Genomic DNA, 25209 nt, shown 5'->3' with positions numbered 1-25209 from the left:
GCTGTGTGAAGAACCTTTTGTAGCAACTTCATTTTTAAATAGTTGTTTCAAGATTTATTGCCCCCCCAAAAAAACAAAAACAATTTATCACAAAAACAGGTTTATTTAATATCTCATCTTTTTTAAAATAATTAGATTTATTCTATTCATCAAACCCTTTCTTTTGATTTTTACATATCAAACTTGGGCCATCATAAACACACAATGAGCTTGGGAGAATTAAAACAAGGAAGAGAGAAAGAAACACATGATTAAGCTGAAAATAAAAATATAATAAAATACAGCCTCCTCACATTGTAAAATCCACAACCACGATTATCAGGACTTCAAATAAAAGAGAGGAAAGGGGGTGAAGTCCCACGAGAACAACTAGATAGCTAACTTGAAGTGCTTTTTTAGCTCTAGCCTGCACTGGCAGCTGGTGTTTCAGAAGAGAGATTACAACCTAGTGGATCAGCTTTTACCAACAAACCCCAACGTAACCAGGATTTCATTTTCGACACTCCAATAGAAAAATAAAGAAAACCCTTCTCTCAACTCACTCGTGGACGACTATCCTGCAATCATATCTAACAGCTGATCGGTGGAAATCTGGGTGGCCCATCATAAGCAGTCCAGAAATGTACTTTATGAAAAATATATGTCACTTAACTGGTGTAAAAACACTGGATGAGTTCTGAACACAACACGCCACCGAAATCCCACCGGTTCTTACTAGTGTCTGAGAAACGGCGCCTTTCTGAAGACATACTGACAGTTGCGTTGCCACTCTTGGTGAACTACTGAATATCCACGTTGGAATTTCCAAGAGGTTTCGACAGCATAAATCTATTACAAGTTAAAAAAATAAAGGTCCTCGGAGAGGTTTGTCCTCTGAATAGAGCGCAGATAACCACTGTGGCGTACGTTGAGATTCCCGGTCGGCGGTGCCGATTACACTCAACCACCTGTCCGTAATGTACAGTAAAGATCTGGGCATCATCCTGTCAAAAACAAAATGAAAGTACACACCACAGAGAGGACGTTTATTTTCACTCCGGTCTTCGTTTGAGTATGAGGGAGTTTGTATCTCCCGAGTCAATTGTCTCTCTTTACAGGGCAAAAACACATGTAGGTGAGGCCGTCATAAGACATGTTTTATCTCAGAAGCGAAGCGTCTCCCAAGCATCTCGATGAGGGGAGCCAGGGCACTTCCTTGGAGATCACGGGCATCAATCGACATCGACATGGAGACGTGTTTTTAAAATATATCCTTTGACCAAAGTTGATTATCATTTTACCATATCTTTATACAACAAGGAGTGCATGAAGTCTTTCTTCCCCGTAGGTACATAGAATCGATTTTTTTCTTCCTTTCAGTGTAGTAGCATGATACAGGAAAGAGGGAGAGGGTTATTTACAGTGCTGTTGAAAGGGAGGAAATGAACAAGGGAGTGTGCAGTAAAGTACGTAGCGTGAGAAGCAAAGAGGGGGCGGGGTCCCTGTGGCAGAGTAAGAAGGGATTGGTTGGGGCCACGTAGGGGACAGAGCAAGGTCCGGGTTAGTAGGTGGGAATGACGCCATCGCTGTTCTGGATGCCTCGTCTGAGCTCCAGCTCCTCCAGCTTCCTCCAAAGATCCTCTCGTTCCTTATCCTTCTTTCGTTCCCTGAGAAACAATGAGTTTTTAATCGTCTTTGTAAACAGCAAGGTTGTTTAGAACATCATCACAGTGTGTTATTCATACCTTTGCCTGTCGGATTTATAACTGGCTGCAAGCTCATCAAACAAAGCGCTGTTCATCTCCATGAATGCTTTGAGCACGTTGTAGATCAAAGCTGATATTGCCCTGATGGTGGAGAAATCAGACTTGTAATGCCACATGGCCTGAAGTGCCCAAACACTCCTGAATCACTTTCGTTATAAATCTGAACTTGACTGGAAGGCATAAAAACACAAACTCACGGGTTCCAGTGCTCTTTGGAGATCCTGTACAGGCTGGCGAACATGATGGGCAGGATGACGCTGGAGTTCTCCTCAATCAGACTCATGATGTACTCATTGTTCCAGTAGTACAGAGCTCGCTCTGCCACCTGCAACAATACAAAACTTCCATTTCAACATGTTCCATACATGTTAATATTAGCGTTGTTTAACACAGGGACGGCAGATCAATGATTGCAAACCATTAACTTTTAAAGCGTCTACTTGCACTTAAACATGCCGTTTTCCTGTTAGACAATCAGGCTCCTTATGCTAGCTATGAGTATGACGGCAAAACGTTACATTTTTTGAGTATCTTTTTTCTTATTGACCTGAAAATGAGGGCTGGACACGCATCTAGCAATCAGTTTGAAGAGCGGCTCCTGGATCTTAACAAACTGAGTGGGCTCGATCACATCTAGAATCTCCTCCAGCTCCCCAAGAAACATGACCTGAAGTCAAAGAACAAGATTGGTTCAGCAACGCAGTAATAATATACATTTAACATTCATTGCGCTTTCTTTTCCAAGAATAAATGAAACGCTTGGATTACAAAACAAAACAATTCAAAGAAACAGTGCATCATACTTCACTTTCTAAGATCGAATGGACAATTTCAGGCACGTAACTCAGACAGTGAATGAATGCAAACGGGCTAGGGATGTAACGATTCACTCAGCTTGCGATGCGATTAACGATACTAATCTCACGATAAACGTTTTTTCACTCTTTTTTTTTTTACAAAATGAACAATGAGAATTAGAAATTAACAACTGCCCTTTTATTATTTCTCAAATGCTGAATGCTCCTTTATAAAATAAAAATATATTTTATGTCAAATAACAATAAATTGCAATTTTAAAACAAAATCCAAATCAAATAAAAAATTTATATTTTAAGACTTTTCCAAACTTGGATTTTTTTACATTTAAGAAATTTCAGCATATCCGCGTTTACAAAGTACCAACAAACAACATGCATTGCGATTCTTTTAACAGCTCAACCGACTCGAATCGATTTTCAACCAGCCCACAGTGAATCGTTCCATCCCTAAACGTGCAGTAAAATTACCTCTTTTTGACTGCAGGTTTTTGGCCAGAACTTCAACAAACCTCTGATGACCTAAGAAAAACAAACAGGCCAGTCAGTGAGAATGTTTTAGGAACAAGCTGATGCCAGATAAAGCTCACAGAAGAATGGGGAAGGTAACAGTGACATTTGCAACACGAAATACTTACAGGCTCTGTTAACGTGGGATCTTTCTCTAAGAACTGTACAATACAATACGCCAGCTGAAAGACAAGACAACTTCTGCTTGATAAACAAACATTGCAATTGTACAACAAACCATTTTGCAAACTACAGAAAAGCATTTTCAACTAACAACAATGAAAAACAGGGAATGTTTCTTCTCCTTGAAATCCTGTCGAGCAGGCACAGACTTGTATGGATATGGATAGAGCAGTGTGTGTGTACCTGGGCATGAAAAAGAGACAAGCTCCTCACTGTGTGGAGAGGCAGCAACACTTTCACCAAGAACTGTTTGTGTTCGGCTTTGAGCGGGAGAGCGAAACCATTGATGATGCTGCAAAACCAGACAAGCGTGAGGTGTCACCTGTGATCTGACTCTTGCTGCAAACCTTTTTCACGTGCCCCTCCCACATACTGTACGTTGACCGAAGTATTAGTTCATTCAGTTATCGCAAACCATTGCAATATGCATACTGTGATATTTCGATCAATTTGATATATTGTACACCCTTAGTTTTCATCTTAACCAGTTTGCTGAACTTCCTTTTCCCCAGTACCTGTATTCTGTACTTACACTGCCTCTCATCTATCCAGTACCTCAGAGATGACGTATTTTTGTAGTCTAACCCGGAAGTTAGCGCCGCACTGGTTCTCTCGACCGAAAGCCTATGCATTTTTCCCATAGACTTTTGGAAGATCGCAAAAAATAAGATCTGTGATTAACAAAGGTTTATGATCTTTACATGATTTGTCTATCAAGATAATCTTTACAAATTAACACAACATTTGTTACTTTTGAAGCTAAAATACAATTGGCAGAAGTAAAAAGCTAACACGATGCTATCAACAGACTACACTTAAGGTCGCTCGATATCAACGTCACCACCACAAAGCATCCGACAACTCTTTCAAACTTTATAAAAAATGTGTTCCCTGGTAAGTAACTACTCCGTGAATGAATCCGCATCTACGTTTTTAAGATTTGTGCCTATGTTGCATTATTTGTGAGCTTTAAATGCTCAATGGCGTATAACGTCCCCGCCAAAGGAAGTAGTCACTTTTAGCAACCGTTGTTTTTAAGACACAATAAGGCTTTAAAAAAATCACAAGCGGGTTATATTTGGTGTGTTTTATGTCATAGAATAAAACGTGAAAATATTCAGAGGTTTTGTTTACCACAGACCTTATTTCGGGCGATTTACCAAAAACCCATTAAAAAAACTGACTTTGGAGCGATGGATCCCGAAGTCCTAAAATGCAAACTCGCTTTCAGGTTTTGCATACAAAGACTACGTAAAAATATGCCATCTCCTCGGCTCCCTATTAAGAAGCCATTTACACAAGTCACATCTTTGCATTGTAAAGCTAGTGCAGTGCAACCAAACGGAACAGAACACAGCGATCTGGATGTTATTTGATTATGCAATCGTGTCATGTTCATTTGGACAGAAAGATGTATGAAAAACTGTAGCTTCACTAAGAAAACAAAGTCATTGTAGCAGTTTGACAGTAACTGCCCATGTTAACCTACTCTTTGATTCATAGTGACCCCTGGTTTAAGACACCCTCATCTAACCATAACAAAAACTGCCAACATGTAGGATGCTCTGAATTGGACTGGAGTACCTCTTCACCATTGCAAACCAATTTATGGATTCGAAAGCAAGACCCACCTTCCCAAAATCTCCAGCAGTTCAGCTACTCCATTGAAGTGCTCCGTCTCGTAAACAAAACTGTCGAGGCAGGAGAGAAGAGCAAAGTTATATCTGCTCACTTTAATAGTTCCTTTGTCTATACAACTAAATTCTGAGGGCGACTTACCAAAGAAAGATGTTGTTGATCTGTTTGCGGATGAAGGCTCGGAGGCCGAGGAACTTGCCGTAGATTCTGTGCAGGACAGTCTTCAGGCAGTCCCTCTCTCGAGGGTCCTCGCTATCAAACAACTCCAACAGCTGGAAATACACAAACGTAGTTGTAACAAGGAAGGCGGGACGAGAGCCGTGAGGGAACGGTGCGAGGCCGGTGACGCGAGTGATAATGAGCGTCAGCTGCGCATTGCACCGGTCTCGCATCTCTCACGGAGGAGCTACGGAAGCATAAAAGGACGAGCGACAGGAGCATACGACGAGAGAGGACCAGGCCTGGACATTGTGTTAAGTTTTATTTATGTTTGTGTGGCCGGAAGTTGACCGTGAGGTAGCTGTCGGCCCTTTACTTTCGTTTTGTTGTTGGTTTATTTGATTAAATATTGATTTGAATGTTCGCTGGTTCCCGCCTCCTTCCTTCCTTACTTTGAACAGTATTACAGTAGTTAACTATACACACTACCATGTGACCATTGTGTATTCTTGTACAGTCGTCCCATCATTGTCACTAAACCACAAGAGGATAATCAGGATCTTGTGTCATCCGGAAAGGGTTTTGCTCTAATGACCGTGTATAATCCCACTTATTACACAGCTAATTTGATTTCTACTCAATTGTGTTCAAATATGAGACCAACGAAGAAACTTACACCATGTATGCTGCCATGGACAACATACAGATGCACAGCTTCGACAATCATTACACAAAAATTGTATCACTAAATTCTTTGAGTATTTTCTTCAAATTGACAGAATTACGCCAATCTATTCTGGATTGAATAAATACTCACCTGTAATACGAATTTCTGGTCAATGTATTTTTTGGCAATGCTGGGCTGAAATTCCTGACTCTCCAAGAAGCGAATGAAGAACTCGTAGACAAGCTTAAGTAAAAAGACAGACACGCATGAGAAAAATCGGCCGTTAAAAGATGAAACCTGGCAAATATATTGTAAAGCATGAGCTTTCATGGCTCAGTACCTGTAAATGTGGCCACGAGGCCTCCAGCGTGGGCTCATCCTCCTCTGGGTCAAACTCATTACTGTCACTAGGTGGAAGTGTCCGAAAAATATTGTAGGACACCTGTGAGAAACGAAAACAAGGCAGAAAAGGATTCGTTTAAGAAAAAATGGAAATGGCACACACAGCAATTCCCTGCGTTCCCTGAAGACAAATTATGCAGTAGTTTCTTACCATTTTGACAACCTCAGGGTAAGTCTGTTCAGTCAGGTAGCCCCGGCTAACAGTAACATAGTCCACCAGCTCATTAAGAGTTGAACGTTTATACTCTTTCATTTTCAGATCAGACAGCGTGTCCATGAAGTCAAACAGAGTACAGCACTGCTGCACTTTCTTGAGGAACAACTCTGGTTGCTCCTGAGCCGAAACATCTAGAGAGAGTAAGAGGGAGAGTTAATGCAAAACAGACCGGTAGCAGACCGGTAATTTCACATTGGGTTTACATCAATCTTCTTGACTTTCCTACTGTAATACGTCAAGTTTCAGCACTGTTGGTGGGACACCTAAAATACTTCACATGCTCGCCTCGAGGTCCATCTGACCCTTGACCCCCGACTGTTCCAAATAATAGTGCCTTGATTTTTAAAACCCATTCACAGCAATGGTGAGGGAGAACATGTGCTATATGCAAGCACCTGCCGTGGCCAATGAATTCTTTCACAAAATAACTACTGGCTAATAACAACTTGCTAGATTTCAGATATGTCATGCATGTGTTATGCAACTGACAAAAAATATTTTAAATAATTTGAATATTTATTATTAGAAACAACATTATTTGTTATTTTGATAGTACTGTGAGGAACATCTGCACAGTTTGGGCATTTAATCACATGTGTTTGTATATGCGTGTACATGAAGGAAACATCATCCAGTAAAAAAGCAGCAAAATTGGTTTAGAAAAGCACTCAAAAATTATTTAGAAAATCTAAGCGTCTAGCATCATTTATGCAATGAAATTTATTTAAATACATTTTGGCACATAAAAATGCCATGACATGAGCATTCCCATCTTAAAAATAAAGACCTTTCTTTTACAAAGACAGGTTTGTCCACATTCAGTGTGATGCTGTCTTTTTACATTTTATCAGCTTTATCAGACCAAACTTAAAGGAGTAGTTCACCCTCAAAATGAAAATTCTGTCATCGTTTACTCACCCTCTTGTCATTTCAAACCTGTATGACTTTCTTCTGCAGAAGACAAAAAGATATTTTGAAAAATGTTGGTAACAGAAAAGCACAGTCCCCCATTCACTTTTATTGTAACCAATGCAAGTTAATGGGGGGGCTGTCAACAACATTCTTCAAAATATCTGAGTAAATGACGAGAGAATTTTCCTTTTGAAGGTGAACTACTCCTTTAAAACAGTTCGAAGCTCAACGACGTCACAAAACATGCTGTCCTGTGTGTGTGTGCGTGTGTGTGCGTGTGTATGTTTGTATATCCCGGTGGGGACCTAAACCTGAATACACACCAACACATGGGGACTCGTGTCACTGTGGGGACCAAAATTGAGGTCCCCACGGGCAAAAAAGCTAATAAATTGTACAGAACAATATTTTTTACAAATCTAAAAATGCAAAAAGTGTTCTATGATCTTTAGGTTTAGGGGTAGGGTTAGGGGATAGAATATACAGTTTGTACAGTATAAAAACATTACGCCTATGGACTGTCCCCACGGGGATAGTCAACCAAAGCCTGTGCGTGTGTGTGTGTGTGTGTGCGCGTGCGTGCGTGTCTGAAGGCATCTGGCATACCTTTGAGCAGTGGCAGCTGCACCAGCTCGATGGGCTTGTCCTGAGATCTGAACTGAGACGAGCTCTGCGCTCGCTTCTGCCTGGCTTTCCTGACAGACTTCCTGGAGAAGCCGTCCACTTTGTCCACCGACGGGGGTGTGGTGGCTGCTGAAGACATAGCCCTGCGCCAGAGGGATGGGAGGAGTTCAGGGGAGAGAAATAAAAACGAAAAACAATTAGAGGACAGATGGTTACAAACCTTTACAGTAAGTGCCTAAAACAAAAGATCAAAGCCGTTTCTGTTCATGTTTCAATGTAGGGCATTGAAGGTTGCTGTATTTCTGTACTGCTCTTCTGCATAGGTGAAGCTGATGATTTTGGGTACATCTATGAGGTCTGCGATGACCATATCAGACACCATATCTGGCATTCTTAACATACAGACTCCTATCTATAAAGCCCATTCAAAGCTCTTATCAGATATAGACACTCTTCAGGCCCTATGCAACTCACTCTTAGCAAAAAAAAAAGAATTGGGGTCAAGAGTTGGCTTCACTTTTAGTATAGTATAATTCAATAATAGGGCTGGACAATAATTTGATAACAATATGCATCACGATAGAATTATCAGAGGTAAACTTGGAACTTGAATGATGACGCGCATGCATAAGGTACGCGTCCAACGCGAGTTGTAGACGTGACATGTGGTGCTGTGCTTCTCGTCCGGTGGCCACTGCCGCATTGAAGTCTCCATTCATAATGAGGTGTTTGTGAAGGAAGTCTTGACTTCAAATTCAAGGATTAAATGAAGATTATTAATTAAGATGATTATGTCAAAAGCAGGCTTTCAAGAAAAAAGTGTAAAGTAATGGGAGGCCTGTGCCCCAGTAGAGCTTTGAAGATACACCCATGCTTTAAAGCACATTTTTAAGTTGGAATGGAATTATTAGTGCAAGAATATCGATACATGTAACTATCACAATATTTTTTTTTCGATAGTGTATCGATAGCAGTGTTGGGCAAGTTACTCTGGAAATTTAATTAAATTACTGATTACTCCTTTTAAAAGTAATCAAGTTACTGGTCTGATTACTTTATTTCAAAAGTAATTAGTTACACTACTCATTACATTACTACCCCCCACCCCTCAAAAACACAAAATAACCTCTTTAGCCTTCTCAAGACTAAACTTTATTGGGAAGTGCATACTCGATCTCGTCTTTAATTATTTTAATACATTCTTTCTGCTTATTCCATACTTAAGTCTGTCATAAATAATAATAATAATTAAACTATGACATTTTAACTTAAAACATTTTTTCATATGTTAACTAGTATTTCTAAACCTGCATACTCCATAATGTAAAAAGTCTCTCCTTAGTTTCTTATAACTTGTCTATCTTAACTAGTGCTTCTGCATATTTCTATGCTGATTTCTTCGTCATTTAACAAATATAACGTTAGAATATGCGTTAGAGCAGCAAAAACTAGTCTGACAAAACATAACATGTTGCTAATAGCAGCCTGGCACTCGACGGTAGAAGTGGATTCATTGCTCTCCGTGCCCAGTGACGTTACTTTCTCCAGAAGTTTAACCATGCTGTACTGCCCTTTCAGGTTGTTTTTTGCGGGAGAGAGGGTTTTGCTTACCTCCACATGACCGACAACGCACAACAATGTTCTTGCCTTTGACAGAAATAAACTCAAAATAATTATTGTATTTCCAGCTACAGAACGCATACGTTTCTCTCTCCATGCGGAGTTTGTTTTCGCTGGTAGTACCAAAGATTGTCTTGTGATAAGGAGATGTATGGGTCTGTAATACTTACAATTGGAGCATAAAGGCTAACATCGATCACGAGAGGCACCTCAGCCAATCATATCCGGTGTCTAGTCTCCTTGCCTGCGTTCCACGCGGCAATAGCATTGGCCGTTACGAGTTTTAAGCTTAAGGTGGCAGGCTTTCCATGGAGTGCCTTTGGTAGTATTTTCCGCACAGGCGCGTTTCAGTTTGATGACGTCACGGGTGCGACAGGCAGGCATCCAGACTTTGAAAAAAACATTTCGCTTTTTACAATTTAAATGATAAAATGATACAACGGCAACGATGTAACACAGCTGTAACGTATAGTTACCTGGGCTTGGAACTATAATCTAATTACTATTTTAGGAATTATAGGCCAATACAAAAAGATTTTATTCTTATCATAGCTTTGCACACTGCTGGCATCTAGAATGATTTTGCTCAGCATTTTATTGCTCATATCAGAGGGCTCTCTCAACTTATATCTTACATTTTGCTTTTTGTAGTATTGTTCATATCGTTAGGAATTATATTGTATCGACCGAAATGAAGAAATATATTTCAATATCAATTCTGGCCATATCGTCCAGCCCTATTCTGTTAATATAATTTTGCCAGTCCTTAAACTATATTATTGCGTTTTTGGTATAGACTTCACATGGGACGTCTTGCTTTACACTCGGTAGCGCTCAAGTTTCATTTCTTAAAATCTTTTCATGGACGGGACATCATACCATGAGGTGTTTGTCTGGAAATGCGGTGTGTGTCTGAGGTAAATGAGGCTGAAACCAGGTCAATGAGTTTCAGAGAGGATGTATCTAAATTTGAGGTGTGTCAGCTTCATTGAAGCATTGTATTTAAACAACCAGTTTTCAGCACACCTGTGTAGTGTGATGTTATCCAGAGAGTCTTCGTTGGTCGCAATGGTGCAGAAAATCTACACTTTGCTGGCAAAATGTTAACGTTAAAGAGTACATAACATGAGATCATGAAAATTACATTTCATGCACTGTGTAATGTTGCCATGTTTGAAAGTAAGCAGTCTGCCAAGTTGTAAATCCGAAGGTGAATGAATAACAAAGTCATTGGCTTGGAAAAAAGGGATTCGACTCTGAATCACGCAAACGAGTCGTCCCTTGACCGAGTTGCGAACCGCCGCAGATATACGTCACTACATATAGTCTCCGCCTGTGTCTTACTAGGACTGCCCGCGAAAACTTCACTCTTCTCCCCCAAACACTGTGGCTCGTGAGCCTCATTCGCGGTAGACCAATCACAGCAGACTAGACCATCTGACCAATCACATCAGACTAGGCTAGCGGAAAGGAGGGGATTAGACAGATGAATCACGAATCGAACGAATCATTTGAGAGTCCGTCAAGAAGTAAGGTAAGAACAACTACCTATTATTACAAAATAATAGTGTAGTTACACCTACTTTGTACATAAACTTGTTGTTGGACACTCCATAAACCAAAGTAGGACCTTAAAAATCCCTAGTTATGTACTCTAAGTATGTTGAGTAGTATAAACACAGTCCTGTAGTCTGCCATTGCCTTGATTTTCTCACTGTAAAAAATGCCCGTGAAATTCTGTAGTTTTCACAGAAAAAAACTGTTGTCAGAAAACTCCCGGAAAAATACGGAAAAACACTGTACAATTCTCTGGGAAATTAACAGTGAAATTCCATAGTTTTTACAAGGAGTTTTTATTTCACCGGTCACAGGTCCGGCCGATCATACGAAAAACCGGCCGATTCCGATCTCTGGCCGGTCAATCGGTGCACCTCTAGTTAAATCTACGGAACATTTTTCGGTGCTCTGAATCTGTCATACAAGAAATGTAATAAAAAATTGACCCTTATCGGGATATGCATCGCGGCCTTGTATCGGGATGCGTATCATATCGTGAAGTTGTTGGCGATACACAGGTTATACTTCAACGACAGTAGTAGGGCTGAGCTGTATTGATGGGGATGTGGAGGACAAAAACTAAAAAATTCCTGAGCTTCATATAGGCTGATGTTAATTAAAGGTAAATTCTGTTCTCAGGCCTAACATGCACTCAACCTGTGACTTGTACCTCCCTTGCATCTTTAAACTCCAAGTTAGTAAACCAGTAAAACTGCAAGTTAGTAAACATCAGGGTGTCATCATAGGTTAAAATGTGAGATTTAGGCACAGATTGGAGGCGCATAGAGTTGCAGGGCTTGTGTTCCTTTAGGTGCTCTCACACTTGAGTAACAGCTCAGAAAACAGCCCCACATCAGTGTTTCCCATACATTGATTTATTCGTGGCGGCCTGCCACATCAACACTGGCCGCCACTAATAGATTTTTCAGGATTACCCTTTAAATTTTTATTTTACTATTTAAAATCATTTAAACACGCTGCAGTTGCGAGCAGTGTGTTGGCGCTCAGCACCTCTCTCTCTCTCTCTCTCTCTCTCTCTCTCTCTCTCTCTCTCGTTGCGTGGAGCTCCGCCCTCGACGCTAAGCGCTACTCTCTCACATGACGGTGAACGAATTAAAATGTGGCGGTGTTTTCAATATGCGTTCCTCCTTGTACTTGCCTTTCCACGTAAACGTCAACAGTCACAGATGTTACTGACAGAGAAGACGGCTGACTGAGTTTATCAGGACTTGACGAAAGGTTAGCAGTAGTGTACCAAAATTTCAGTAGTCGGTACCAATACCAGTAAAATTCCACGGTTCTCGGTACCAATTTCGGTACCAAAGCAAAACACCAGTACATGCTAATTGAAACATAATTTTATTAATAAAGCTCATTGTTAATATAAATGTATAGAAAGCAATGCCATTTTGTATACATGAAGTATACAAGTTAATTGTTGCTGAAACGGTTGTGTGCTCACTTGGGGTCTTTCATGCTGATGAACATCCTCCTCAGTCTGCTGCTGTAGAAGACAAATAGAATAAACTTCAGTAAGTCAACTGACTGAACAAACATGCATATGCAATATTAAAACAAACAACCGTTTTTATACTGCATTTACACAAGATTACTTACATTAAGGTAACTGTATATTAAAATAATAAATGCAACAGATAGATTTTTCTTTAGTTTAAATGTGGCTTTTTAAACCTAATAGAGTTATCTATCCAAGACATACACATTGCTAGTCATACAGTTAGTATGATAGTTTTCTAGAACATAGATTTCAGATAGGCCTAAATAAAATAGGTACTGTAAACCCCATCCTGTCCTCCCATTTATTTTACCCCATTACAGTTATAAAAGCATTAAATGGTTAATAAGGACACTTGACTGGATTAGCATTGGCGCTAACAAATTAACACGCAAACAGGGACGTTTATTTTGACGTAACCTTTAACTTAACATGATACAACATTAATAATGCAAACGCAACAGAAATTGAAACTTACCGCTTGAACTTGTTAACTTAAATCCGGATGTTTCTTCCTTTCACCACAAAACTCTGTTCATTTTCTTCGTGATATGACTTTAATCTGAAGTATTTCTGCGCGCATCTCTTGTGGATCGGAGGCGCGCTTATCCGCTCATCACGTCTTATTGCGTCTATGAAAAGTTTCCGACTGACAACCTGTCAGACAGAGCATCAGTACCCGGTTGACCCGGTACGTCGGTACTACCGGGTCTAATGAAAATTAGGTACCGACAACTTTTTTATTTTTAGGTACCGACTTGGACCCGAAGTACCGGTACTTTTGACAACACTAGTTAGCAGTGTTTCCCACAAATCTCCCACAAACCCTTTCTCTGTGCTCAGTGTGTCTGTGTGCGAGCTCTTACCCTCTACCAGTGAGTTTGGTGCGGTGTGTAGTTGTAACTCCATGTAACAGTGTATTTTCCCATATTTCTGAATTTGCTCCAAATTGACTGCACTATACACAATCTACAATAAACGATCACTCGCATTTAAAATCAAAGAAGCGCTCATAATACAGCAACACATTGATGAGAGGAGCAGCAACAACAGCATGAGGCAAATAAGTAATATAGCCAAAATCACAGCATATAGCCCCTCTTTAATGTAGATGTATGGTGATTTTGTCAGACGATAAATCAGGATTTCAGCAGCAGTTAAAAGTGACAGCTGGTTGTATTAAATACGAGGTGTTATTGGGTTGTGACTCGTGTTTAGTCACTATTTTATATTTGTTTCATGTCTGACAACCAAACATGTGCCCGGTTAACCGCGGTTACCACCAAATCCTGCTGAAACCGAGCTGGCTGCGATAATGCAAGGTATCGTTTATTTTATTGATGCGTAGCTTGTCCGTGAAGCACGGCTCGGAGATCAGTAGAAATGCTGCTCGATCTAAAAGCAGTGCGAGTTTGAGTCGCTTATAATGTGCATTTGAAAAAGCAACACCCGTCAAACATGATCATTATAAATATACTTTATTATCATAAAAATACCTAAGGAGGCTTGAGGATCAGTGATAAAAACATGTCCTTAGGCATTTCCTACTACTACGTGTGTTATGGTCTTCTTCTGCAGTGCGTATTTGGAGTTTCTGCACGAGAGCGCCCTCTGGCTTTCGGATGCAGCAGCATTTTACCGTACTTCACTCACAAGTTGTGCATAAATCACGTGATATATATTTTCGGTTAACCGGGCATACGTATGTCTACTGACAACAGAACAGATTATATGTGAGAATAGCATTCATTTGTATTAAAATACAGTTTATTGTGTCAAGAGCAGAGAGTAGAAGCGAAGCAGATTTCAAGTGCCAACACTACAACAAACGCAAACACGACATGTCACAGATATGCTAATTAGGGTGTGACATCATGAGCGCCATAAGTCTTTCAAAAACCTGTGGGAAACACTGCACAGGCCTGCAGCACACAGCCAGATATGACAGGAAGTGATTGAGCTTTAGCACGCTTTCCTGGCAGAGCAGGAAGTGAAGGAACGACAGCAGGAGGTTGAGACTTCACACTGTACAACAGAGTTTAGCAATTTAGGCCACGTGTACACTAAAGAGAGAGAATGTGGTTTCTAACGGTCATGAGTGATTCCTTAGTCAAAATAAGTAAATTAACATTTTGGATTAAACAGGCAGATTACAGTTTTTTAACAATTAACAATTTAATCAAACTTTCAAAACTCCATCCCCTGAATAACAAATTATAACTACATATTTAAATTTGCCATATTTAAAATGTACCATATTTTTGCTGTGATGCTGTAAAGCGATGTAGGTAACCATTAACAAAACAGAATGACATGAAAACAATTGGCTCCAGATGTTTTTAAATACTGGATTTTGAATGAGACTAGAACCAGAACCAGATCTGTATTGTCTTATATTAAATGTTAACATCCTGACACTCTGCTGTGTTTGGAGCCTGATGACAGTAATGGACAGCAGACTAATGTCTCAGCAGGTTCAGACACACTGTTCTGCTCAGAGAACCTACCAGGGGACTGTGGATGTGCTGTGCCGTTCTGCACAGTGTACTAAATTTGGGACACGTCAATTTCAGATTCAGCTTATCATAAAGTAACCTAATTATAGACCGGAAAAAATGAATGGATCATTAGTTTATCATAAAATGCCCTGGAATAACCAGTACATGTACTTTAAATCTTTACATTAAATACACAGATTATTTAAATAAAAGCTAATACATCACATCACCAAATAGTACGATGACAAGCTACAACATTATATGTGGAAAAAAATAAGAGACATTTCAAAGACTGCTTTCAGTTTTTCTGAATTTATATTTAAAGGCATGTGTTAGGATTATTTTTGTTTTATTCATGTGAACTACTAACAACGTTTCTCGGAAAATATTGTTTCTATTTGCATTTCTTTGCAGAAAATGAAAACTGTAGAAACAGGTCAAAATAACAGAAAAGATGCTCTGTATTTTTTCAGACCTCGGATATTTGGAATGGTTTGAAATGGTGTCTTAATTTTTTTTCGCAGCTGTATATTATTATATACAGGTGCTGGTCATATAATTAGAATATCATCAAAAAGTTGATTTATTTCACTATTTCCATTCAAAAAGTGAAACTTGTATATTATATTCATTCATTACACACAGACTGATATATTTCAAATGTTTATTTCTTTTAATTTGATGATTATAACTGACAACTAATGAAAATCCCAAATTCAGTATCTCAGAAAATTAGAATATTACTTGAGACCAATACAAAGAAAGGATTTTTAGAAATCTTGGCCAACTGAAAAGTATGAACATGAAAAGTATGAAAAAGTATGTATCCTGTACTGTGATTTGCTTACTGAATGCCAACAATCAGTTCATCCAGATATCAATTAGGGATGGGCATTTTTCAATAATTTCATATTCGAATATTTGAGCTCATAAAAAACGAATATTTGAATATTGGTTTATTTAAATTAAGTTAATAATGACGTAATTTGTTACGTTTTTATTTAGTCACAATCTCACATCAAGCTTATAATTATCATTAAATATTCATAATGCATTAATATCATATCCTGTATATCGTTTTTTATGTTGAAAAGATAGAAAAATACATAAAAACTGCATTTAAACCTGCGCGGAACGGGATAATACAAAAAGAAAACAGACAAAACAAAACGAACAAAACGCAACGTATATCGACAGTCTGTGATATATGGTTATCTTGTTTATTTTGTTTTACATGTTCTTGATAAGAAAAACAAGCATATAGGTCTATTTTACTCTGGTGAAAGTCTGTTCAACAAGCCGACGGTTAACAAGCCGACAGCATAGAAACGCGCTGCTCTTCTCTAACTCCCGCTAACAAAACCCAGATCTGACAAGAATACCTGGCTTTATTGTTTATAATGTTGATAATAAATAAAGTAAACGGGCTTGATACCTCATGCCGACCGTTAAGATCCTAAAAAATACCCCGCAACAAAGACGGAGCCATAGTGCTTGTTTACCTGATTACGTGACCGTCATCTGAGGAAGATATTCTGCTGATCAGCACGCATATAAATATTGTTTTCTTTGTCGTTCACGGTCAGTGTCTGTCTTGTTTAGCTTTGCATTGGATTTGCATCAATAAATAAGGTAAGGCCTATTTATTTCAACTAAGGTAAGGAATTACAGCGCGTTTTCAAACAAACAAAAAAAGCATCAGTGCAAATTTATTTAGGCCTACAGGCTGTAACTTGAAGGCGACGACCCTATTTGAACTTCTAGAAGGAAAATTCTTGCTTTTAGGTATGGAAAAATGTGCCAGTCTTATGTTAAGGCCAAATTCATTAACATTTGTTGCAGTGAAATGTACATTTGCATGTTTCAAGTTGTTGAAATTAGCATTACATAATATATTTTTAATGAACGAATATGAATTTACTAAGAACAACCGCTGAAAACAAGTAATGGTAATAAATCAATTATTGTTGTTAATCATTTAATATTACGTTGATATTTTTATACCTAATGTAAGTAATGTTAACGAATTCTGTGGCTCTCCAGTTTTGAAACATTTTAATATGGTGATGTGAGCCGAGCATAAAACGCGATCCGGGCATCCAGTGTGTAAACTTAAAATATTTTAACTAGCTTGCAATCTGAGTGAACAAAGATTTAGGAACACATACAAATGATTTTTTATATTTTCTGTACATTAAAAAATCTTCACAGAAGAAGTGAAGAAGCGTTAAATAAGACATGACTCTAAGGTCTTCTGTAACAGTACCTTAACCTTGTGGTGACGCAGTTTTATTCTTATGAAAAATAGGAATATTCAAATAGCATTTTTAATATTCGAATAGTTATTGCGGATCGAATATTCGAATATTTGAATATTCGTGCACATCCCTAATATCAATGCATTAAGACTTCTTCAAGCACTTCGGGTTACTGTAAAGAATATTACTACATTATTGACATCTGGCAATGGGTCAGCTTCTGAACACATGGAGAACCTTTATAGCCTTAAAGTTAACGATCTTGGGCCGTTTACTTTCTTCTGAATTCCTGGACAGGGTGTTGGCAAACAGTTACGATTACTGTGCAAATCAAAGTGCTCTTGATATGACAACTTACATCATCGTCATCACCCAAGTCTTGTTTTCAACACAGTCCTCAAGTCTAGCACAAGTCTGCTGCGATGTATGAACCATCACCAAACTTCCACCAATTTCAAACATCTAATCCAAGGACAAAACAATGTCACAACTTTCTGACCTCTTCATTGCCTACTTGTTTTTTAATTTGCATATTTAGCTTCTTAGGAATTATGAATGAATAACTATTTGTATTTATATACAGCAAAGGAAATCTGGGAATTAGCATTTTTCACAACTTATGTAAATTGTACATAAATAGCCACTTTCTTAACGTTTGTGTGTGTGGCTAATTGTTTAAGGTTATTCTCACCATATGGTGACATTTTTAGGAGGGCAAAAGAGTGTCAAAGGTTTTCAATAAACTCCATGACATATTTAGTTAAGTCCTTCCTCCTGATAAATGTTCTTTTTCAAATGTAATCTAGCTGGTAAATCTGAGGCTGTCATAAATCTAGTCATAAACTAAAAGGACTTTGGAGGTAAAGCCACACTATGTAGGCGAGTGCTTCAGTCATCTTTAAAGCTAAATTCACGTTTTCATAATCCTGGCTGTCCAGCCTTTAATGTTATTAATTAAGCTCTCCAACTTGAAGCTAATATAAATATTAATGTAATTAAATGACACAAATTATTTCTCTTTGTCAACTTCTTAGTGTACAATCTTAGATAGCAGCAGGCTGCACAGGTGATGACACAGGCCATATGTGTAACCTTCATCTTATTTAGCCAAAACACAGATGAACGTAAAGACAATGAGACTTTTGAGATTGTCCCTTCTCGAAAAGTGACGTGAACAGCAGCCTACTGCTTTTCCATTCTGCACGGATGTGTTTACATTATGGCAGCTGTAATATAGCCCTAAACGGCCTGGTTGTAAGAGCCTGGGATTTAAGGCACTGAGAAACAAAGCACTGCACACTTAGAGACAGTCCAGGATTTATATACTCTTCATCTAACAGTACTATAAATCATTCAAAATACCATGTTGTTTATTACACGTTCAGGGTTTATATACGAGACCTTCAAATACACTGCTAAGAGAAGGTCTGTGATAACCTTTAAATAATTTGAAGCCCGACATTCATTTAACTGCAAATGTGAGCAGATATTTTGAAGAATTTTGATAACTGCCACCGATTCACTTGCATTGGTTTTGTGTCCATGCAATAGAACTGAATGGGTGCCGGCGCTGCTCAGTTACCAACTTTCTTCAAAATAACTTATTTTGTGCTCTGCAGAAGAAAGTCATACAGGTTTAAAATGGCAAGAGGGTGAGTAAATGATGACAGAATTTTGATGTTTGGGTGAACTATCCCTTTAAATTGCTTGTGAATTGAAGTTGGGATTTTGAGTTGGCTGCTCCAAAGTCTGAAATGCTTGGCACTTGAGTCCTTTGCTTATAGATTTACAATTATAGATTTTGTTTCTACATTGTTGCACAGCACATCCCACATTTTGTTACATGCGGATACCTTGACAAGCTACCATGTAACACCTTTGGAAACGCAATATGCTATTTCCTTACTAGCCACATGCAAATGTCCTGTTCCTGAGGGGAGAAGCAGACCCCAACCATAACTCTGACGATCAGGCTCAGGCAGTTTTTGTGTCTCATCTCATTTTCTGTCAAAACATTGCAAATTCTTTCAATAGCTAAAGCTGGTTATACAGGACTTTTACCCAAATGCACCTATTCAGGGTTTTTCCTGGCTCAAAATGAGGCGGAGGTGGTGCAACGTGCGTGCAGGCGCACTGTCCCTTTAAGCGGCTTAAGATAACAATTATATTAAAGTTCTAAAAATTAGATGAAAATGACAACTAATAAGTTATATAAAACACTGTGCTGATAACGAAACAGTGCCTCCATTGTGGCGTAATGCCGCAACTGCAGTTAAAAATTACAGTCTGTTTAATGCCCGCAGTGTTTTTTGTGAAGACACTCGACATAATTTTGCCGAGAGTCGGAGATGGCACGAAATTTGACTGAGGCGGCCGCCTCCAATTTCTCCATGCAGGAAAAACCGTGCTATTTCGTTCAGTGTGGCTGGTTTTGCTAGACAAACAGACTTTTGTATATGCAAGATGTAGTTCAAGATGACAGAGCAGAAAGTGTCCTTTAAAGTGATAGTTCACCCAAAAATGAAAATTCTGTCATCATTTACTCTGAACTATCCCTTTAAAGAGTAAATATTTTGTGACTTAAGTTTGGTTTATGGAGTGTACAACAACAAGTTTACGTACATGCACTGTGTAAAAACACTTTCATCTTCTTTTTTATTACCTCACTTCTTAAATGAATCGCAAATGATTTGTTCAGCGATTCATCTGTCTAATCCCCTCCTTTCTGTCAGCCTCCTCTGATCAGATTGGTCAGATGGTCTAGTCTGCTGTGATTGGTGTACCGTGTGCAGTGTTGCAAATGGAACGTAGGCAGGCATTACACAAGTGACGCAAATCCGAACGCTTCCCTCTCGCATATCTAATTTAAAGGTACAGTTTGTAAAAACCACTGCTAGAGGGTGCACGATCAAAACAACAACAATGCCGTAGCTTGATGACACTGTGAAGTAGCGTGGAATGATGGGATCTGTTGTCTTCAACTGTCGACTTCAACTGATGGCCATCAATCAGACGGGAATGAGAAATCATGGTAACGGATGAGGTAAAGTTTTATAAATGTTGCGAATAATTGTGGTCCATAAATAAGTGACTGATCGAACAAAGCTAGTGGCTGGCTAGACGCAAGACACTACTTCCGCATTTGTCCACGACACTGTTGTCATGCGGTTTCTACGTCATGAAAGGCAGTAACAAAGGCAGGGCTCTAGAGTGCGACCAATTTGGTCGCACGTGCGACTTAATTTCTCAATGGAGCAACTAAAAAAAATCTGAGAACAACCGTCCAAGCGAAAAAAAGTCTCTGCGAAAGTCTCCCTGTGGTTCAACAACAGACACATTAGGCCCATATCGTGGTCTAAACCAATCAGAGATAGTGAAGGGCGGACCCCCCTCTGATTGGCCGTGGTCCAGATATTCCTGTACGTGTGTGTACATTTGAAAATGCTGTGCTGCAGTCGGACAGAGAGGTGAGTAGCCTAGACCCGTCAGATAAACAGAGTGGATGTAGCCGCGGATGATGAGAGAAGATGAAAAGAACGATTGACAACTTTTTCGTTAAAAATATTAAGTTAAGGCCTGATCCGTCCGAAAATCATAACCAATGCTCTGACACGCTAGACTGCAACTAAATGGTCTCATTTTGCGACAATTTTTCCTGCCAGTGCGACAAGTTTTTCTTAATGGTCGCACCAGTGCGACTGTCAAACTGATCAATATATAATTTTGGCGTATTATAAATTTAATGCGCAGAAATGTTATATTGCACAAGCTGCGCATACAGTCACTCATTTTCGTCTCCCCTCCTTCAACCATTCATTATCTATCAGTGCCCCGCCCCCAAAGACGTAATTCGCGGGTTATGGGTAAGAGGCGAAGGACCGAAAGAGCAGACGAGTGAAGCGCTCAATCTTGCAACTTAAATAAATATGCAGAATACAAGAATTTCCCCTGCTAAGGTACAAAACAGCAAAGATAACGAAATGTGTTGCAAGTATTGTATGCATGTGAAGCTAATGCAGGAAACATGCGTTTAAACTTTATGCCCTAAACTATTGTATAAAGATCTCTAACAATACTGCAAAGCATGCAAAACGTTATACATCACGCTAAATAAATACTATTTATTTGTGAGTCGCTATTGATAGATGCCAAACGTGTATCAATGCAGCTTTCATGAAGAATAATCACTAAAAGCCTTCAGGTCTCGCGGGTTGTTTGAGATAAGCGCGCGCCCAGAGAGTCAGAGCACAAAATACTAAACGGAGTTCTCTTTCACGCCTTCTTACTCTGAAACGGACATATTAACACAAAATAACCTAAAAATTCCCATATTAACAAGAAACCTTGTAAAAGTATTCAGTTTGTTTCGTGACCAAACAGTTGGGAAACAAAACACGTGTTCCAGTATATTGCGAGAGCTCTTAAAGGGGCAGCAGCATAATAAAGATCTCTGTTTATAATGTTCATCAAACAACAACGGACAAGCCCAAAAACACTCACTGATATTAAAGGAATTGTGTTCTCTTATAGGAGTCGTTCACAACAAATAAAGGAAGAAAGTAGCTTTAAGAAAGATGTGCTTTAAATATGGTAAAGTGTTGAAAGAGTTTACATATACAATAAAAATAATTCAATCGTAAACAATGATTTGTATTAATTTCTAATTGATTTATTAATGTATTAAACACATTTTAAAGAAGTTTTAGTGATTCTTTTTTCTTACCTCACCCCACGACTCTGGTGCTATCAAATTCAACTATTCAGACAGACCGTGGTATTAATTTTCGGGTGGGAGCTCCGAGCACCAGTGCTACCAAGGAAAAAGTTCATTTCGAGCCCTGTTCTCAATTTATTTGCTTAAATATTTTGTATGCAAGTTACCTTTGCATGCTATTCAGTTGTTTAAGAAGTCTAAACTTTGCAGTTATTTCAGGGGAAGGGGATTGTTTACAGTGTGTAGTTACAAGATGTTTGCGAAATTTGCACAATTAAAAGGTTCTGTATTTTGACTGCAACTGTCTGCAACTATCCTGATTCCTTCACTTCATCATGAGTGCCACCTCTTTATAAACAGCATCATTTTGTGGGCCTTACAAACCTGCATAATACTAGTGCGGAATTTTTCTACAATATTCACTCACCATGACAGTATAAAAGGGCATTTTTAGTCAATCAACTGCAGTATTTCCTCTCTCAATCAGTAGAAAATGTACCAGGAAACCGGTATAAATCTGGACAATACAGTTATATTAGATTAAGGTCATACCGCCCAGCACTAACGAATCCTTCACGTGATTCAGAGTCGACTCCTTTTTTCCCAAGCCAATAACTTTGTTATTCGTTCACTTTCGGCTTTACAACTTGGCAGACTGCTTACATTCACACACAGCAACATAAAACACTGCATGAAATGTCATTTTAAGGACATTGTAATATTTACTCTTTAACCTCCTGAAAAAAAAAGACTTTAGATTTGGATCTGCCTGTGCTGTATTGTAACACTTTGTGAATAGCAACAACTTGTGTTCCTAAGAAACCTCCCCATCACCAAGACATTATGCACTTCACGAGGCTCTGATTTAAAGCATACTGAGCATACTGTGAAACGCCAACAGCCAGAGTCTGTTTGTTTTATGAGGAAGGGCCTGAAACTCACAATTGACTCATCACATTGATTTAAACGCCTGACTCAAATTACAACCTTTATATCGTTGGTTTACCTTCAAATTTACACACTACTCCTAGACCTAGTGATGAAAGAATAAAGGGAAACCTGGATGGACTTTTTTTAAACAAAGACAACAAAACTTCTCTGTGTGTTTTGGTTGGTCGGTCCTTTAGTCGACTCTATACCCAGATCAGCCCATTTTATGCCTTTAGGACTACAGACAGTTTAAACTTTCTCCTACAAACATTCATCCAGTTGACATTTATAGAAACATTTGCTGTTCCACTGGTAAGGCTAAAGTGAATTTCTTGTTTTAAAAAAGTGCTTTTCTGTACGTCTGCAAATATGACCATGGCCTTATTATGCAGGTAGTATGATCTAGCATTGCCATTTCTAACACAAAGTCTGTCCTTGAAAGACAATAACGTGTCCAACCTCAACATAAACACTCAGAAACAGTGGTCAGTGGCTGTGTTAAATGGCTGTGCCTGAAAAGTCTCAATTGTAAGTCCATGAAACGCATGACTGCAGCTGTGTAACAAAAACAGGTGTGGAGTATATTGCATTCCCAAGAGCCTGAAAGACCAGGCCAATAAACAAGACTGTTGACATGGTAGAATAGTCTGCAAAAGTACAAGAAAATCTACACCAGACAAACCCAACAAATTGTTTAGCAGTGATCTGTTTATGTATGACCTCGGTTATCACATTCAGGGTAACACATATCAAGTCTGCACTTCAGGAATATCTTACGTAAGATGCAAACATGGTTGAGGGGGCAGATTGTTAACTGAGATGCTGTTTAATTAGATTCTTTCTATCAACGGCAGTTCATACTAGAATCAGCTCAGGTGCATGAGAAGGAATTGTTGGAAATGACTACTTGAAAAGAAAATACGGAATAGTAAACAACCGGTGCTCATTTAACAGCAGTGTCACCTATACTTGACTAAAGGCGTTACTGAAAACTTCAAATTTGCAAATTTGTAACGTTAACTGCATAACCAGATTACAATTAAAGCAAGTTGGTACACTTAATTATAAATACGATATGCGCTATTTAAATTTACAACCACTTCACAGTTGACATAAAGCAAGACGCTCCAGTGTTATAAATAAATACTTGGCCATTCTAATCTTAATAACCGGACACGTTTTAAACATCACGTTTACACACAAAAGAAGTTTGTAATGCAGTGTTTACTTGGTTTTCTTACCTCTCTCGGTGATATTCGGGTCCAGGTGGCTCGTTTCAAGCGGCTAACCTTGTACTTGCAGGCGACCCAGCTAGCCAGCTAACTCAGACGCTTTACTATAGGGCTATTTAAACTAGCTTTAGCTTGATATAGAGCTCAAGTATAAATGGTGACAGGTTTTCCTATTGAAAACGCACTAAATTCCCCTTTTACGAGTTAATTAACAAGCCGTCTGAAGGTGTGTAAGCATTGCTAGCAGGAGCTCCCCGTGCAGCTAATCCCTGTAGCTGCCGTCCCCGCCTGCACCTAAAGCCACATTCATACACATTCACTGACCGACTACATACCAAGGTGTTTGGGCACTAAAGTCAGATTAACCCTTTCCTTAGCCTTAAACTCAGTTAACCGGCGACTAACTGCTAACCTGTTATCAGAAGTAAACGTTAGCAGGCTGTGCTAGTGCTCACTGCCAATTTTTTGCTGGCTCAAAACAGACAACGACACCGAACCGATGAAACGTTGGCTGACGCTGTTACGCCTCCCATTGGTTGCCATCTGTAGAGGGAACAAATGGATTGGCTACAGAGAGTTGTCGATCAGAAAAATCTTCAGGCACCGCCCCGAAAGTCAAACGTCATTGATGCCGAAGGTAGGTTGCAGAGTAAATGTCTGAGATGGAGATTGGACGAAGGCAAGGACCAGAAATGCCCGTATGGCGAGAAATGTCACCCGAGCTTAGGTCCCTCCGGCCTTCTCCTTGCCCCATTTACCTTAAATGATTTATATTATTGCGTTTTAAAGCCTCAGACTGCTAAATAAACGATTCAGCTAGCGTTGGTCTATTCTTAGAAAAGGATTTGGGGGATTTTACTCCTCTTCAATTACTAAGTCCTCTCTTGGAACACAATGTTACATAACATGAATGACACTGACCAGTAATGTTGTTCTTCTGCTTCATTCATTCATTCTTTCCTATATTTGACTAATGTCTTTCGTTTCTGCAAGCTGAGCTTGTTTAATGCTG

General features: G+C 39.1%; 1 protein-coding gene across 4 annotated transcripts; it reads right to left on the bottom strand.

Moving 5' to 3' along the window:
• Nucleotides 1–85: 85 nt before the first annotated feature.
• On the bottom strand, nt 86–24701 carry ppp2r5ea (protein phosphatase 2, regulatory subunit B', epsilon isoform a). 4 transcript variants are annotated; one of them, XM_057352284.1, is made up of 15 exons: nt 24207–24701; nt 12512–12553; nt 7855–8015; nt 6271–6467; nt 6058–6159; nt 5868–5960; nt 5033–5163; nt 4885–4944; nt 3437–3545; nt 3199–3252; nt 3032–3082; nt 2293–2412; nt 1943–2070; nt 1725–1826; nt 86–1646 (listed from the first exon to the last, which is right to left on the bottom strand). In XM_057352284.1, the coding sequence occupies exons 2-15, from the start codon at nt 12535–12537 to the stop codon at nt 1541–1543; spliced, it is 1440 nt and encodes a 479-aa protein (XP_057208267.1). In that variant the 5' UTR covers nt 12538–12553; nt 24207–24701; the 3' UTR covers nt 86–1540. The 4 variants fall into 4 exon arrangements, with proteins under 4 accessions (XP_057208267.1, XP_057208268.1, XP_057208269.1 ...); XM_057352285.1 differs by lacking the exon at nt 24207–24701 and adding an exon at nt 13044–14745; XM_057352286.1 differs by lacking the exon at nt 12512–12553 and adding an exon at nt 9663–9881 and having other exon boundaries at nt 87–1646.
• Nucleotides 24702–25209: the final 508 nt, after the last annotated feature.

This window comes from Triplophysa rosa, linkage group LG15, assembly GCF_024868665.1.
Source record: "Triplophysa rosa linkage group LG15, Trosa_1v2, whole genome shotgun sequence".
Taxonomy (NCBI): domain Eukaryota; kingdom Metazoa; phylum Chordata; class Actinopteri; order Cypriniformes; family Nemacheilidae; genus Triplophysa; species Triplophysa rosa.
This window is presented reverse-complemented; position numbering and strand designations above follow the sequence as displayed.